Below are 17,930 nucleotides of genomic sequence, written 5' to 3' on the forward strand. Positions count from 1 at the left end.
CTCCAGTCCGAGAAGTCCGAGAAAGTTCAGTCAGTCTTCCTCCATTCGTTCGCCTGTGTTTGGGGCCTTGACCCTCCGCAGTCGCTGCTATGGACGGCGTGATGTAAAGCCCTCTCGTTGGGTTGATCGAAGCTCCAATGTCGGGACGGATGGAACACACTCCGCAGCTTGGAGTGCCCGAATCTGCCACTTTCTTACCGGAGACTGTGGCTTCTCGATGTTGTAGGCCGCAGGCAGGCCAGCATTCGGAGCTCTTCTCTGGTGATCCCGGGTAAGGGATTCCTGGCTCTAGAATGGTAAAGCTAGAAGCTCTGCAGACTGCAGCATCACAATGTTAATGTCAGCATGCTGGCGGTCAGAGCCTTTCTTCTGTCTCTGCGATGTTAAAGCCCGTGCCAAGCCTGCTACAGAAGCTCTGAGCTGTCTCTGGGAAAGGCTGCAACAATCCAAGTTGTTAGGTAAAATGCTACTAGGTGTAAAGTCGCATCTCCGCCGAGGTAAGTGGCTGGAAACGGTTCCCCCCTTTTCCCCCTCACCACCCCCCCACATAAAAACATAGTTAAACAATAAAACAAACATAGTCAAAATAGCTGGCACACTGCTGGCGAGGCTGTCCCTCACGGTGCCACCCGATGACCTGAATGTATTTTATTACATTATTTATGTGTTTATTACTTTATTGGACTTCAATGGAATATCTTTACACTAAATGTCATACCCTTTATCTGTGCATCTTGAACGGCTTGGTTTTAATCACTGTACCTCAGTGCACATGACAATACAAAAACTAAGCTACTTGTAGAATTACTTATGGGTCTGTCCCACATGGGCGATGTTTTAGGCGAGTGCAGGAGACTCTGCACTCGCCACATGTTCGCTGGTGGTCTCTGGTGATGCATTTCGTTGTCTCTGTACTGTACACTGACAATGACAATTAAAATTGAATCTGATCTGTGAGTCTCTTTCATGGTCGCAAGGAGTTCCCGCATTCTAGTCGCGGCCTCAGTATGGTCGTCGCAAATGTCTCAACATGTTGAAACATTTTCTGCGACCAAAAATTGGTTGCCATGGAGAAAATCGATAATCCTGTAGTCGTAGGTGCAGTTGTAGTGGGGTCGCCATGTAGTTATGGGTAGTCGAGGTGGTCGTAGGTAGTTTTAGTTAATCGCCTTTGCTGACTGGGCATTTTCATTGGCTCATTGTGGAAAAAAAAGCAGGAGTTTTCAGAATCAAGGATAACCGATCGCTGTTAAATGTCCGCCGAACTTCACAGCTGTGTATCTCTAGCTTATTAAAAGTCGTCACTGGACACGGTCAGATTTTCGGAGCCCCGCGCCCCTGCCATACGGTGCCCGTATGCCTCAAGCGACCACGAGGTCGTGTAATTTGCGAGCCAAGGTCACGTAAGTGGGACAGGCCCTTTACTCTCTCATTGAAATGTTTGATCCCTGGGCTTGTAAGGATCACACATTGTGGTGGTGCATCTTTTTGTTGCTGCACACCATGGTGGTCCAATTCTGAGCCGTGCTGAACCTCTGTCTGACATGAAATCTGAAACAACCTTTGAATGTTGTTCTTCCACAGCACTGAACTTTGTTGCGACGCTGCATCACTGCGACACCTACAGAAGAATTACAACACAAATTGGGTGTGATGCTGACTAAAGGAATGTGATGAATATTTTATTATATATGTAAAAATGTCTTGACTTTATTTCTAAACCCTGGCATAATATCATTGAATTTAGGTTGCAATATGAACCTTTCCCAATATTCCTGCCAAATCATTACCAGACAATCCAAACTCATGGTAAACACACAGGCCAATGGCAGGCACTGCAAAACATTACTGATGCATTACCGATTACTCCTATCTTCATATTTTAATATTCTTATTCAGGACACAGCTTGGTAACATAATTATCGTGGAGACCAAATTACTGAGCAGGTAGCTCAAACCTTAGTGGCCACAATTATTACACACCCATGTCACATGAGATGGTTTAAGACATTATGGTAAAAGGGATGAATTAATTTCACAATACACAGTATCACTAAGGGAGCTTTATAATGTAAATTATGGCACAAATACTGTATAAGTGGACATTAGGTTAAATGTTTCAGTTTCCTGAAACTGCCTGACAAAAAAAGTATTTTGGAGAATAATTGTTCTACCAAGATTTTACAAGTTGAAAGCACACAAGTTGTTCAAAAAAGCCATGGTGAACCCTTCATCAAATGGAGCCAATCTTCCTGTAGGTACAAGTTAAGGTTAATTTTATTGTTTGAGTTTAAATGTAAGGTTGTTAAATTGGAAAGGGCAGATGTTATCAAAAATGAGTAGCACTCTAAACTATTGCAGATGGACTGCAGAGAGTTTGCGGCATGATGACAGAAAGAGATTTATAGGAACAGCAGTTTAATATTTAAATTTATTACCTGAGAACTGCAATTAAACAATGAAAAGGAGCAGGATTGTGCAGCTACATAGTGGACATGGTACCAGGTTCAATTCAATTCAATTCAAAGCACTTTATTCGTCCCCGAGGGGCAATTTAAAAAGGCGCATTACAGTAGCTTTTTAAAAAGGGACACAATCAACAAACATAAGCAGCACGCATACTGCACAATCAACCAGCACACGCATTTCACAGACACACTGCACAATCACACATCAACATTCAACACATATCAATAGTTTTAAAATGCTTTCTAAGTGCTTCAATTAAAAAAGTGCATATAGAAGGTTATTTCATTTCATATGTTCATGAGTCAGTGATCAGCATTAAAAAGCTGGACAGCCCTGGGGATGAAGGTTGCCTTCCTCCTCTGTGTCCGGCAACCCGGACAGCGGAGTCTGCGTCCTGAGGGGAGCCACTCAAACTCAGGAAACAGGATGTGAGAGGGGTCCTGAAGAATCCTGCGTGTTAACTTTAAAGACTGTTGGTCGCATAGGGCAGTGAGAGTTCGGACGGGCTGCTCAATTATTTTTGAGCAGACCTTGACCACATTCAACAGGCGGTTTCTGTTTTGCAGGGTGATGGAGTGGAACCAGCTAGTGAAAGAGAAGGTTATTACATTTTCAATGAATGCGTAGTAGAATGTAGTGAGAATGTCTTTGTTTATCCCAAATGACTTCAGCTTCCTGAGTAGGTACTGTCTCTGATGGCACTTTTTAAGGATTTCCTCTATGTTAGAGGAAAACCTTAGCAGGTTGTCGAAGGCTGTTCCCAGGTATTTGTATACCTCCACTATCTCCACTGGCTCCTGCTGGATGATAGTGGTGGCTGCCTCAGCCATCTGTCTCTGTTGGGGGGAAAAAGTCACAATCATGTCCTTGGTTTTGCTTATATTTAGCTCAAGACAAGACTTTTCACACCATACTATAAAGTCCTGCAGGGCTGAGCTGTGATGTTGTGTGTGGCTGGGAAGAAGAGACAGGAGAACTGTGTCATCAGCAAATTTTACGAAGTGGCAGTTTGGCTGGGTGGATCTGCAGTCATCAGTGTAGAGAATGAAGAGAAGTGGGGAGAGGACACAGCCTTGTGGAGAGCCAGTGAAGGTGAAGAGGGTGTCGGACAAGGTGTGGTTCACCAACACCCTCTGTGATCTGTTGGTGAGGAAGTCTATAATCCACAGAGTGAGTTGGTGGTTGAGATGGAAGCGGGTGATGAGCTTCTCAGCCAAAATATGTGGCTGCATGGTGTTGAATGCTGATGAGAAGTCTACAAACAGAAGTCTGGCTGTGGCCTTGGGGATTTCCAGATGCTTATGGATGGTGTTTAAGATGAATATTTTTGCGTCATCGACACCCCTGCCAGCCTGGTAAGCAAACTGCAATGGATCCATCATCGAGCCAGTTGCCTTGGTGATGTGCTCCTTGATGATCCTCTCCATGGCCTTCATGATGAGGGAGGTGAGAGCCACCGGTCTAAGGTCATTCAGGACCTTGGTGGTGCCCTTCTTTGGGATGGGAATCACTGTTGAGTTTTTCCACATCGCGGGGACTGTGCTGCTGGTCAAAGAGGCCTGGAACAGATGCTGGAACACACCTCCCAGCTGCTCAGCACAGTGCCATAGGGTCCGCCCACAGATGTTGTCTGGCCCTGGAGCTGTGTTCTTTTTAGTCCTTTTGAGGGCTCTCACCACCTCAGATATGTTGATGTTGAGGCCGGAGTCATCAGGTCTGAGTGTGGAGACGATTGATTCTAGCTGGGTGCTATTGTCCTTTTCAAATCTGGTGTAGAAGGAGTTGAGGTCATTCGGGAGTGAAGTGAAGCTGCTTCCTGCTACCTGAATGGGCTTGCGGCTGGTAGAGACAGAGTTCACTGCTGCCATGTTCTTGAGGCCCTGCCAAGCCGCACGGAGGTTCCCTTTTCCAAAGGTCTGCTCCACTTTGTTCTTATATTTCAGCTTGGCAATTTTTATGGCCCGCTTGACCTCTCTGTTTACCTCCTTCTTCTCAGCTTCAGAACCGGTAAAAATGTTCTCTTTTTCTTATTCAGTATGTTTTTCAGATCTTTAGTCACCCAGGGTTTATTGTTAGGGAAGATTGTGACTTTCTTGGAGGGGATAATATTGTCTACACAGAAAGTGATGTATGCTGAGACTATATCCGCTTGCTCACTGATGTTGGTGGAGGAGGATGTGAGGGTATTCCAGTCTGTGATTTCAAAACACCCTTGAAGCCTGTCAATACTGTCCGGTGTCCACTGTTTGATGTCCTTGATGACTTTCTCTGTTCTCTTTACCACAGGTGTGTAGGCAGGAACGAGCAGTATGCTGCTGTGGTCAGCAGAGCCTAGGGGAGGGAGGGAGACGGCTCTGTAGGCGTCTGGGACTGACCCATAGCATTTGTCCAGTGTTTTCCCTAGACGGGTGGTACAGTTGACATACTGGTAAAATCCTTTAAGTGACTTGTCAATTGAACAGTGATTGAAGTCACCCATGATGAATTTAGGGGCATCCGGAGATATCAGTTCGAGTCTGTCGAGCATATTTCTTATATGTTCCGTAGCAGTGGATGCATTTGCTCTGGGGTGGATATAAACCAGAATGAAAAACAGTTGTGGGAATTCCCTGGGCAGGTAGAAGGGACGCAGGGAGACAGCCAAGAGTTCAATGTCAGGGTTGCACAGTTCTTCTCTGACAACAACTGTCTTCTCTGACAACAACTAATGCAGAAATATAATGGTACACAAGTCCACATCCCAATTCTCCAACCATGACGTTGTGCACAGTGACTGTTACTGTAGTTTCAAAGCAGCTGGTCATTGCACTCTTCTGTACTGTATATACAAAGCCTTCAGCGTACATGAACTGTCAGCTGGCACCAGTGGTTAATGCGCCAGTGGTTAATGACTGAGACCAGGCTCCAGCTGGTTAGCTCCCTCGTTCTCAGCTGCTATTTCTGGACTGCCGTAGGATGTAACAGCCCAGGCAATCCGACAACTTGCAAAGATGTTGGTGAAAATGTCACTGCAGAAAATGTTATGGGATTGCGATAGAAAGGTTTATTCTCACAATTTCCTCGCCATCCTCAGGCATGCTCTCCTTTACTTCTTCCGTCTGGCAGACATGTCCTGGGACTGCAGGCTGGTGCAGAGGGGGGGTCTGCCCTGAGCCAGGCACTACAGCCCCTGCCGGCCTTTTCTGCCCCCTCTGTCCGAGCTTAGAGCCTGAGGTCACGGTCTATGCTGCATAGGACTGTGGCTAAGATCACGGTCTAGACTGCACAGGTCTGTGGCTAAGATCACGGTCTAGTCTGAACAGGACTGCGCTTTAAGCTGCACAGGACTCACGTCGTATATAAAGCATATTTTAAAAAAAAATTACATTAAAAACACTTAAAATTGAATGTTTAAAAAGAGTATTGCTGCCTCACCATTATCCAGGGATACATCCAATTGGTGCATTGTAGCAGGTGCTTTCAATTTTACCCCCTTAATCAGCTACTATTTGAATGATTGAATGATGAATGAATGAATGAATGAATGAATGAATGAATGATTGAATGAATGAATGAATACGTTTATTGGCCAAGTATTCACATACAAGGAATTTGCCTTGGTGCTCTGCCCACAAGCGACAACATGACATACAGTGACAGCTAAGAATGACACATAAAACATTAATAATAAAACATTATTGATTAAACATGTGGATGAAATAAAATACCAGAGCAAAACGAGGCTACAGATTTTTGGTTATTGAGTAGAGCCACTACTCGTGGGGAAAAAAGCTGTTTTTATGTCTGGCTGTGGCAGCTTTGACAGTCCGGAGACGCCTTCCAGAGGGAAGTGATTCAAAGAGGTTGTGGCCAGGGTGAGAGGGGCTAGAGATGATCTTACCCTGGTTAGCTTCCTGGCTCTTGCTGTGTACAGTTCATCAATGGAGGGAAGGTTGCAGCCAATAACCTTCTCAGCAAATCGGACAATTTGCTGCAGCCTCCAGGTGTCGTGCTTGGTGGTTGAGCCAAACCAGACCATGATGGAGAAGGTGAGGACAGACTCTACGATGGTTGTATAGAATTGGACCATCATTGCCTGTAGCAGATTGTGCTTCCTCAGCTGCCGCAGGAAGTACATCCTCTGTTGTGTCTTTTTGACTGTGGAGTCGATGGTAGCCCCCACACTTAAGGTCCTTGGAGATGATGGTTTCCAGGAACTTAAAAGACTCCACAGATGTGACTGTGGTGTTGTTGATAGTGAGCAGGGTGAGGGGAGGGGAAGCTCTCCTAAAGTCTACAATCAATTGAACTGCCTTAAGAGCATTGAGCTCCAGGTTGTTGCGATGGCACCAGGACGCCAGCTGTAACACTTCCTGTCCGTAGGCAGATTACTCCCCATCCAGGATCAGTCCAATCAGGATTGTGATGTCCGCAAACTTGAAAAGCTTGACAGAGGAGACCGTGGAGGTGCAGTCATTGGTGTAGAGAGAGTAGAGGAGAGGGGCTCCTATGCTGAGCGTTTGCGGGTCCAAGATGTGCTTTCCCAGCCTCACATGCTGCTTCCTGTCTGTCAGGAAGCTGGTGATCCACCGACAGAGAGGTTCAGGCACAGTCAACTTGGAAAGTTTGGAGTGTAGTAGCTCTGGCACAATGGTGTCGAATGCAGAGCTAAAAACAAAATCCTCGCATAGGTCCCCTGGTGGTCAAGGTGCTGGAGGATGAAGTGCAGGCCCGCATTGCTACATCATCCACAGATCTATTGGCCCGATATGCAAACTGCAGAGGGTCCAGCAGGGGGTTTGGTATATTTTTCAGCTTAGCCAGCACAAACCTTTCAAGGGTCTTCATGACTACAGAGGTCAGTGCGACAGGCCTGTAGTCATTAAGACCAGTAATCCTTGCCTAAATCTAAATATTTTCAATATATTTGTGTATAACTGTGTGAAGCATGCCGCTAAATGTTTAAACCTCAGCTTCTGCAAATCAAAAAGTAGGAAGTAACTGGAAACGGCAAGCGTCCGCATTATCCATTGCTGCAAGGAATGAGTAGAGTGAAATGGTTTTAAATGTTCTGGATCAGCTGCTGCATAGTTACTCCTGTGTGTGTCCAATGGACTCTGAGCATGTGATGAGAGACATGTTTAAAAGGCAGTCCCCACACTACAAAGGCAGTCCCCACCCTAGGCATTCAAGGAATGGTGAGAGTTGCGACCATCAATACCCTGAAATGTGCACACATAACTGTGGTGTGTAGGTTGGGAGCAACCTCCACCAACCAGTGTCTTCAGAATAGCCAGGGACCTCTGACATGGGAGCAATGGCTGGAGGCAGGCAGCAGAATACTAGTTTCTCAGTGGTGAATGTCGCTCACACAGTGACGTTGAGGGCAGAGTTGTGGGCAGTGACGTCCTGCACATTTGTTCATCTCCTGATGCCATGTGTCTAACTGCGGTGGGGCAGCTCCAGTGGGTAGACAACCAATGTTGCTGAGCACGTCTTCTCACCCAGATCGTTCAATGCTTTGCATGTGTAATAGCCAGAGTCTTCCTGAGTAACGTTAGTGATGATCAGCGAGCAGCTCCCGTCCTCCTGATAGTCTATTTGATAGTGGGAGGACTCAGTCAGTGCGTCACCATTCTTGTACCAGACCACTTCAGGGTCAGGATAACCTGAATCAGGACAGAAACAGGCACAGGATGACCATTTCCACAACCTTACATATGGGTTAATTTTCAACAAGTGATCACAACAAAACCTCCACAAAAATATTTCTGCTTCTCCCAAGCCCTACTTTTCCACGTGAATATAACCGAAACATAATTAAAACCCAATAAACTGCAGGTTCTGAAAATCTGAAGTACAAGGAAAATGCTGGGAACCCAGCAAGTTTTGCAACAAAGCAGATATGTGAGTGATATTTTTAAAGACTTTTTGATGTGCATATAGATGTGCAGGGAAGGTTATGTGCAGGTAGATAAGTGATGGTTTAGGCACCATGTTTGGCACAGACATTGTGGGCTTAAAGGCCTGCTATTGTGTAAGAAGGAACTGAGGATACTGGAGGAATACTGAAGGTAGGCACAAAATGCTGAAGCAAAGGGCCTGTCCCACTTTCACGACCTCTGCCCAGTTTGCCCTTGACTCATACTCGCAGCATGGTCCTAGGAGGTCGTTGGTAGGTTGTAGCAGGCCGTGATGCTAGCCGTAGGTATTCGTGGCAGCAAGTAGGTCGGGGTGTTTTTTCTAGCCTGATGAAAAATGTTCACGAGTAAAAAGGGTCGTGAATTAGGTCGTGAAAGTGGGGCAGGCCCTTTACTCGGTGGTACAGACAGTATCTCTGGAGAGAAGAAATGGGTAACGTTTCATTCCTCAGTCTGAGTCTGAAGAAGGGCCTGTTATTATGCTGAACTGTTGTCTATATTCTATCTGTGGAAAGAGAAACAGTTAATATTTGGGGGCTGCAAGATATAATTAAACCAAATTGGTTCATTGCCAAGAGTATCGAAGGAAAGTAATACTATGCGACAGAAGGGAAAAGGAGAGAATGTTGGGTACACAATATGCTCATGGCTTAATGAAACATCCCACAGGATTGCACCAACTGATTATTCAGGAAACCCTTGCAGTTGTGTACAAGTAAATGGGGCAGTCATTGTGCCCACAGCAAAGGCCTTCCCTGCTAATGATAATGAGAGCTTTCACTTATACTGGCGCCAGAACAGAATGATATTCATCTGGGAAATCCCCCATTGCTCCCCTCCAATATCTGCTCTAGTTCAGGAACAAGAAGTAATGGGAATAATAGAACAAAAACATTATTCCATTGTGTTTTGCTTTAAATCAACAGTTATTTAGTCAGTCATATAGCATGGAAACAAGACCTAAGGCCCAACTTGGTGGCGGGGGGTGCCAGCAAAGGTTGCCTCGCCAACAGTCTGACTGTCCCTTCCTTCTTTGGTGTTTTATAGTATGTGTTAAATGTATGTTTTAGTGTTCTTTAGCTTGTTTTATGTAGGGGTTGGGGGAAACTTTGTTTTAATCTCTTACCTTGACAGAGATAAGATATTTTAATATATCGTATCTCTGTCTGCACTGCGGCCTAACATCGTGAAGTTGGCGGATCAATCTCGGAGCTCCAACTGATAATATTGGCCATTTTAGTGTCTGACAAAATGGAGGATTTCTGTCTTTGCAAAACCTGCTTGGCATCTTTTGCCAAAGGCTGCAAAGACCATGAGGTTCATGGCTCCAGAATGTCTGGGTCCTGGGAGGAAGCTAAGTACAGGGTGATGTCCAAATGTCCCCTCAACTGTTAATATGTATGAGGGTTGTGCAGAAGGAGCTGAGCCCTGCTGCAAATGCATGATCAGGATTGGTTGGGGAATGGTATGTTATAATACCACTATTAACCATGTTACATGGTCTTTGAACTGTTATCTTGTGATCCCCCCCATGTATTTCGCTCCATGGGTCCAATACAGTATATAAGAGGGGATGGGAGTGAGAGTTAGAGTCCTTGCCTAGGGTGTATGGTGGCAGTTAGGCTCACAAGGCTTTTCTCTAGTGGGTAATTTCCCCACCCCTTAGTTAGTCAACAGCTGTTGCGGACGGGTACCATTGAGTTGGCCTGACACCAAAGAGAGATTTCAAGGGTTGGAGTCCCCGCTCAGACTGGGATAGCAGAATTGGGTACGGGGTATCTTATGAGACAGGGCTGAGTAGGAGACAGTGCTAAGAGAGTAAGTATTGTGTCAATGCTGAGGGTGCAATTGGAAGGACACTTTAGAAATCGGCATCAAAAGCCAGCTCGAAGCGGAGACGTGCTGAAGCCTAGTACTTAGCAGGTTGGAAGGAAAAGCCTAGGGTGTTGGAGTCCCCGCCTGTGTGAGTTGTATACAAACTTTGGATAAGTTTAAGAACTTCGGAACATTACTGGGAACTCAGTGTCGGCGTATAATTGGCTGAAAATACTTCCAAGCAACACGGAGAGGGGAATTGGGAGATGCGTCTATTATTATTAGGATTAGTGGGAAAGGAATTAAAATAGTGGGAAAGGTATTTACGGGGGTATAAAGGTCTAAATTCTTCGATCCAAATGTTACCAAATTCAGGGTGTAATATTGAAGGACTGGCTATTGTATACAGATCCTTTATTGATCTATTCCAGGCTTTCATATTGAGGGCACTGGCTACTGTATATTAATAAGAGTGTATATATTAGATCGTTTGAATTTGAAATTGTTTAAATATTAAACAATTGTAAAGTGTAAAGTGTGTCTAATATTGTCGTTGCTTTATTGTGTATTGCCGTTAATTTAGAGTTGTTTGAGTGCTAGATACTACTGTTTTAATTGTAATTTGAATCGTGACTGTATATTAATCTAGTGTGATTAAGTCTATTGTTGTAATTGGAGTCTGAATCGTGGCTGCGCATCAAGGAAGCATATCCTTCGGTTCCAGGGACGAATAATCTGTTAGTGGAATATAACTTGGAAGAGGAAAAAGTACCTGTTGGTGGAAAAAGTACCTTGAAGGGAAGTGTACCGTCAAGTTTATATTGGGAGAGGAATGAGTAGCAGTTAGCGGATAAGTACCTTGATGGGAAAAATACCACCAAGTGAAAAAGTACTTTGAAGGGAAAGTCTTTTCTCCCCGTGGGAGGGTTTCTTTGTCTGACACCAGCACGATTCGAGTAATTTAAAAATATTGTGATATATTTCTGTACTGTACTGTTAACAAATGTGTTATTAGACGAATGCTTGTGTTCTATATTGCGGTGTGTTTTTGCATGATAGTGATAAGTAGTATAATTTTGTGTTGGAGTACAATTTTGCTTGCGTGTTATGAACTCATCTGTCTGTCTTGATTGAAGAGTTTTGAGTGTAGGGGATTTGCTGCTGAAGTGTGTTTGATTGTTCCGTTGCACCTTAGATTAAAGCACCTTAGATCGTTTGCCGATTTAAGATTGTCCACAGACTTTGAAATTGTTTACAGGATTGAAAGCTTGTATGAATTTTTGTGCGTGAGATTGCGTGAGGAATTTTTGGGGTACCTGGCTTGAAAGGAGAGACCGATTAGATTTATTGTGTGCTGATTGTGTGAGAGACTTGCTGGCGCGTTGAAAAACTTTGGCCATTGTTTGGGAGCGAACTTGTTAATAGGCCATTCTCACGTTATGAGCTGACACAAGAGGTAACCCGAGTTAAACCTCGTGGTAATAACGTACGATTAACGTACGGCACTCGTGGACGCAACGTAGTGCATCGTGGTGCCAACGGCAGGTTCTCTTGTAACTTGTCTACTCTTGCAAAAAATCAAACATGTTTGAAATTTTCCACGAGTCAATTTTACTCTTGTGGTTAATAATTGAAACATTTTAACTCGATTTAAGAATGTAGTGGCCCGTGCGTTTATCTTAGTGTATCGTGAGCCTACTGTGGGAACTCTTTAACTCAGCGGGCAGGCAGCATCTCTGAATCTGCCACGCGAGAGAGATCATGCACTGTTGTAGGTCTCCTTTGCACGTCGGTGTTTCTGTCTTTCTCCACTCATTGTTGGCTCCATCTGTCACCACCCCCACCTACACCACTCTGCTTCCCGGCCATGTGTGTGACCCATTCCCTCCCCTCTCCAGCTCCCCGCCCATTGCACCGGCGTGGGGGCTTTGCACTGTCTTCACGTCGGCGATGCCAGCAGGTCCGTGCCAGTCACCGGAGACGTCAGGACATAATGGGACATCGACCCCCAGGCCCACCAGGCCCACGGAGAACCCAGAGACCCACAGCCAACAACAACTCCAGCCCAGCCCCGCTCCAACTCCAGAGGAACCCGGGTTGCGGATGAGGGGGCGCAGCTCGGGCTGTGGGCGAACTGCCACTTGTCGCCGTAGCAGCCCATCGGGGAGCGGGTTCCTGTTGGTCCTGACGTCTCCGGCCACCCCCCTGTACAGGAGCTGAGACTGGGAACTGTACCGCCCTTGCAGGTGAGCAGGAGAGTGTGGTTGTTTGCAGTTGCAGAGGGAGGGGGCAAGGGCGGTACAGTTCCCAGTCTCAGCTCCTGTCCAGGGGGGTGGCCGGAGACGTCAGGACCAACAGGACACCGACCCCCAGGCCCACTGCAAGCACGGAGATCCCAGAGACCCACAGCCAGCAGCAACTCCAGCCCAGCCCTGCTCCAACTCCAGAGGAACACGCTCCCCGTAGGGGCAGAAGCTGATGGTGTGCAAGGTACGTCTTGTTCTTGGGGTGGCGGATGAGGGGGCGCAGCTCGGGCTGTGGGCGAACTGCCACTTGTCGCTGTAATGGCCCATCGGGGAGCGGATTCCTCTGGAGTTGGAGGGGGAGGGGGGTATTGTGCTGTTTGATCGCCCCCTGCTATCCCTGGGACAGGGAGACACAGCGGCTTTTGAGACTGGTGGGCAATCACTCCCAAAGTTCTGCCCACACAGTCAGTACACCTCTCCCGCTCTAAGATCACCCCCCAGAGAATGATCCCAGCCTAACCCAAGAGCCATGTCACCCCAGACAGATTAATGACGCCCCCCCCCAACCTCTCTCCATCTCAACTCACGCCTGGGCACCAAAGCAACTCAGGAGGCGAACCTTGAACTCCGTCTCACAACAATCTGATGTGCACATCCGTCCACACTCAAAGATTTAATCTCCCGTCTCCCCGCAGTGTGTAGACATGGCAGTAAATTCAATTAAAACATATCAAACCTGTGTGTTTCAAACAAATCATAAGTATAACTGCTCTGGCACTGGATGGTGCGCATTTTCACATCAATAGATGCGACCTACAAAGCTCTGGACAGACTTATTAAACAGTGTGGTGAGTGCCTGGAATACACTGGGGACGGGGTGGGGGGTGGTGAAGGTAGAGATGATAGAGGTATTTAAGAGGCTTTTGGACAGGCATATGCACATGCAGGGAATGGAGAGATATGGATTATGTGCAGGTAGATAAGAGTTAATCTCAGCACCTTGTTCAGCACAGACATTGTGGGCCGAATGGTCTGCTCTCGTCCTGTATTGTTCTATGTTGCCAATGGGAATTTCCTATTTACTGAATATTTTGTTGCCTTCGAGGAAGGATGTGGCGCTATGGAGAGGGTGCAGAGCGGTTTACAAGGATGCTGCCTGGATTACAGGGTATGAGCTGTAAGGAGAGGTTGGATAAACATGGATTGTTTTCTCAGGAGCATCATGGGATGAGGGGAGACGTGATAGAAGGTTGTAAAGTTATGAGATGCATAGAAAGTGTAGTCATAACCTTCTTCCCAGGGTGGAATTATCAAATGAGCATAACTTTGTCAGAGGGGGGAAAGTTTAAAGGAGAAGCACAAAGCAAGTTTTTTTACACAAAGACCAGTAAAGGGCCTGTACCACGGCAATTTTTTCGGCGACTGCCGGCGACATATGAGTGTCGCCAAAAGATTGTGAACGTATTTAAATCCAGCGGCGCCAAAAGAAATGTTGCGACACTTGGAAAAACACCACACGTAATACGTCATCACGCCGCGTCACGGCGCATCAGCCGCGAGTTTTTCAGTGACATGATACGTCAGTCAATGATGCCGGCAGTCACCGAAAAAAATCGCCATGTGGGACAGGCCCTTTATTGTCTGGAACGTACTTCCAGCAATGATGGTAGTGGCAGGTACATTAGAGCAGGTATGATAGTAGCGTATAAGAGGCTTTTAGATGAGCACATGGATATGCAGGGAATGTAGTAATACGGGTCACATGCAGGCAAAGGTGATTAGTTTATCTTAGCATCATGTGTAGCAATGTTACAAAATTTTGAGATTTAAAAAATCAAGTCTGCAATTTATCCCATCAGATAAAGCATAACAATAAGTTTAATTTGACACCTAATTCACTTTCATATCTCAAGTAATAAAAAAGTTATGGCCATTTTCATACTCGGAAATTAGCATCTTGTTCCCTATTGATTTTCTATGGACATAACAAAAAAGCTGTGATCATGGACAGTCAAAAGCCCATAACCTTCTTAAAAATTAAGAGAACTGAATGAAATTTTCAGTTATCATAGATTGAACCATTCTGAAACAAATATAAAATAATCTTACTTGGATGACCTGAAATTAAAGCATATAATTAGTTAGTTACCCAATTGTAGCTAATTTCAAACTTCAATTACTAGATCTAAACATCTATCCATTTATTAATAAATGATTAACATTTTAAATAGCCTGTGTCCAAATAATATTCACAAATAATTCACGATAAAACATGATTTTTAAATCTCATTTACATCAATTTATAGGCCAAATGGAAGGAATTTAGTGTTCAATTGCTGTAAATTAAAGTCCATTTTAAATCGGCTTTCTAGTGGGATCCTGTGAACGCGCTGGTTTAGAACGTTCACATTGCGCTGGATTTGTGCCCTCAAATGCCCAGAAAAATACTGCGGGATATAAAGAGCCCAAAATGAGCTACTCGCTATAGTAAACTTTATTTACAGGGTTCTTAAGAAGCCCCTATTAATGTAAAAATAAGGTACATACCTTTAATTGTTTGCTTTATAAAACCCTGGGGCTGTGAGAGGTCGCAGGTTTAGAGAGTGATTTTTAAACTACTATAACTATTATACAAGGCCATAAAAACTAATAATACCTTTTGCGACGGGGACTTTCAGCGATTTTCCGTTAATCATTTACTAGGCTGAACATTTTCAATTGCAACAACCTAGTAAAAATCGCGTTTTAAACCCGCCCCTTCTAAGCAGCGCCAAAATCACACACACGGGGCTGGGACAGATTCTCAACGACGATTCAGGTAGGTTTTGTAACATACCTATCATGTGCGGCACAGACATTGTGGGCTGAAGGGCCTGTTCCTGTGTTATACTGTTCTTGTTCTACGAGGACGCAGAACATCCTTCCTCTTCTTCCCGATGTCGTTTTTGCCCACATGCACAACTGCTCACCTTCCCTCTCGAGGATGTTCTGAAGTCGGTCTGAGACATCTTGGACCCTGGCACCAGGGAGGCAACACACCATCCCCGAGTCTCCCCTGCCACCACAGTATCTCCTGTCCACATCTCGGACAGTGGAATCACCCCCCACTATGGTTTTGCCCGACGTCGGTCTTGCCGGTTGAGTCTCATCGCTAGGATTGGAGTGTCGTCTGCCCCGACAGCTTCCAAGAGGGCGTATCTGTTTGCAAGAGGAACTTCCACCGAGGTCTCCTGTACCCGCTTCATCCTCTTTCTTTCCGTCCCTACCCGTCGCGCCTCCTGCACTGTTGGAGTGTCAAGCTGACTGAAATCTTTCCCCTCTAACTTTAAACCTATGCCCTATAATTCTAAAATCCCCTATCCTGAGGAAATGATTGTAGCTATTCACATTATCTATGCATCTCATAACATTATAAACTGCTATAAGGTCACCACCCCTCAGCCTCCTATGCACTAGGGGGAAAAGGTCCCATCCGATCAAATCTTTCTTGTAACTCAAACCCTCCACACCTGGCAACATCTTTGTAAATCTTTTTTGCATGCTTTCACTCGATTTACATCCTTCCTGTAGCAGGGTGACCAGAACTGTACATAGTTTTCCAATGTGTCCTGAGCAACATCTTAATCAACAACTGCAATAAATCAGGCAATATTCCCATAAGCTGTGCAACCACCAACCCATGATGATTTTGCATCCTTAAGTTTTGATGAATTTTAAATGCTGTTTAACAGCCTGGAGAAGTAAGTAGCAATTACAGTGTAGAGTTTCAAATGCTATTATCTCGTCGGGCATCAAGTTGGTTTAAAGCATTTACAGCATCGCCAGATCATGAAGGAACAGTACAAATACAATCTGTGCAACTGTAATGTGCAAAACATCTTTGAACTTTAAAAGAATGCACTGTGGTCACTGAAGCCTCATTTTGCAGAATACAAAGTCAGAGACCGGGTTTGATCCTGACTACGGGTACTGCCTGTACGGAGTTTGTACGTTCTCCTCGAGATCTGCGTGGGTTTTGTCCGGGATCTCCGGGTTTCTCCCACAGTCCAAAAATGTCCAGGTTAAATAAAAAGTGTAGGTTAATTAGCTTGATATAATTGTAAATTGTCCCTAGTGTGTGTAGGATAGTGTTGGTGTGTGGGGATCGCTGGTCGGCACAGATTCGGTGCGCCGAAGGGCGTGTTTCCGTGATGTATCTCTGGTACCTGCTCTGGATATCAACATAATAAGAAGGACCTTGTCTCCAATGAGGAGTGAGTGATAATTTGAGAGGAGCTCACCTTCAACGTGACAGTGCAGGCAGCATGTACTGCTTTCCAGCTCCTCCACATCCTGCAAGCTCTTACTGAACAATGGTGTCCTCTGGATCTGCTCATCCTTGAGAGACAGCACCTCCTGGTGCTGGGTCAGACTCACCACTGGGATAGAATAAAGGACGGATATTACATGGGATCTCGTGTACAACCACATCCAGCAATCATATTGATCACATCGATCCTGGGAAGTGGGTAGATACCTTTACTTTCATTGTTTTTCAGCACATCACCCTTGGTCAGGGACAAACAGTAACAATGATAAAGGAACACATCAGGAGGAACCTAGACTTGTTGGACCCCCAGCAATGGCCTGGGAGATATTTGCACAGGGTCACAGAATCATACAGCACAGAAACAAGCCCTTCAGCCCATCATAAGGTCATGTGATTTGAGCAGAATTGGGCCATTCGGCCCATCAAGTCTACTCTGCCATTCAATCATGGCTGATCTATCTCTTCCTCCTAACCCCATTCTCCTGACTTTTCCCAATAACCCGACACCAATACTAAACATGAATCTACCTTTCTCTGCCAAATATATCCATTGATGGTCTCCATAGCCTTCTGTGGTAATCCCACTCTGACCGTTTTACCCATCTACACTGAATTCATTTTCCGCGGGAGGCCCAACAGCTTTGCTTGTTTGTGATATCCTTACCACGGGAAATTCATTTTGACTCACATACGCTTATACACTTCCATCAGGTCAGTCTCCATCACTGCACAAAAACAAGACCAGCCTATCCCAACTTTGTCCAGAACTGTCCTCCAAACAGGTACGACCCTGTGTTCATAAGTTATAGGAGCAGAATTAGGCCATTTGGCCAATCGTCTCCTCCACTATTCAATCAAGGCTGATCTATCTTTCCCTCTCAACCCCATTCTCCTGCCTTCTCCCCATAACCCTCGACACCTGTATTAATCCAGAAGTTTAAGAGTCTCCTCTGCACCCTCTCCAATACAGCTATTTCCTTCCTGTAGTGTGGCCACCAGAACTGCATACAGTTCTGTTTCAGTGTTACATGTCTGGGTTTTCCACAGCTAAAATCTTTCACAATTGAGAGACGTCACCATTGGGCATCTAGTCATATTTTCTGCATAATGTATCGCAGACAATTATTATGGGTAAAGAGAAGCATTGCTTTTGTGGAGAAACAAAAAAATGCAGACGCTGGAATCTTGAGC

General features: G+C 45.3%; 1 protein-coding gene across 2 annotated transcripts in view; it reads right to left on the reverse strand.

Annotated features, from left to right (window-relative positions):
• Nucleotides 1–673: 673 nt before the first annotated feature.
• The window catches only part of LOC129710408 (myosin light chain kinase, smooth muscle-like), an 81,340-nt gene continuing 64,083 nt past the window's right edge, over nt 674–17,930 (reverse strand). The window contains exons 12-13 of one of the 2 annotated variants that reach the window (XM_055657389.1): nt 16,711–16,848; nt 674–1,621 (exon numbers count right to left, since the gene is read on the reverse strand). In XM_055657389.1, coding sequence (XP_055513364.1) covers nt 1,464–1,621; nt 16,711–16,848 — 296 coding nt within the window. In that variant the 3' untranslated portion in view covers nt 674–1,463. Of the gene's footprint in view, nt 1,622–6,038; nt 8,118–16,710; nt 16,849–17,930 lie in introns of those variants that run through there. The other variant, XM_055657388.1, reaches the window with a different exon arrangement.

This window comes from Leucoraja erinacea, chromosome 27 (genome assembly GCF_028641065.1).
Source record: "Leucoraja erinacea ecotype New England chromosome 27, Leri_hhj_1, whole genome shotgun sequence".
Taxonomy (NCBI): Eukaryota; Metazoa; Chordata; class Chondrichthyes; order Rajiformes; family Rajidae; genus Leucoraja; species Leucoraja erinaceus.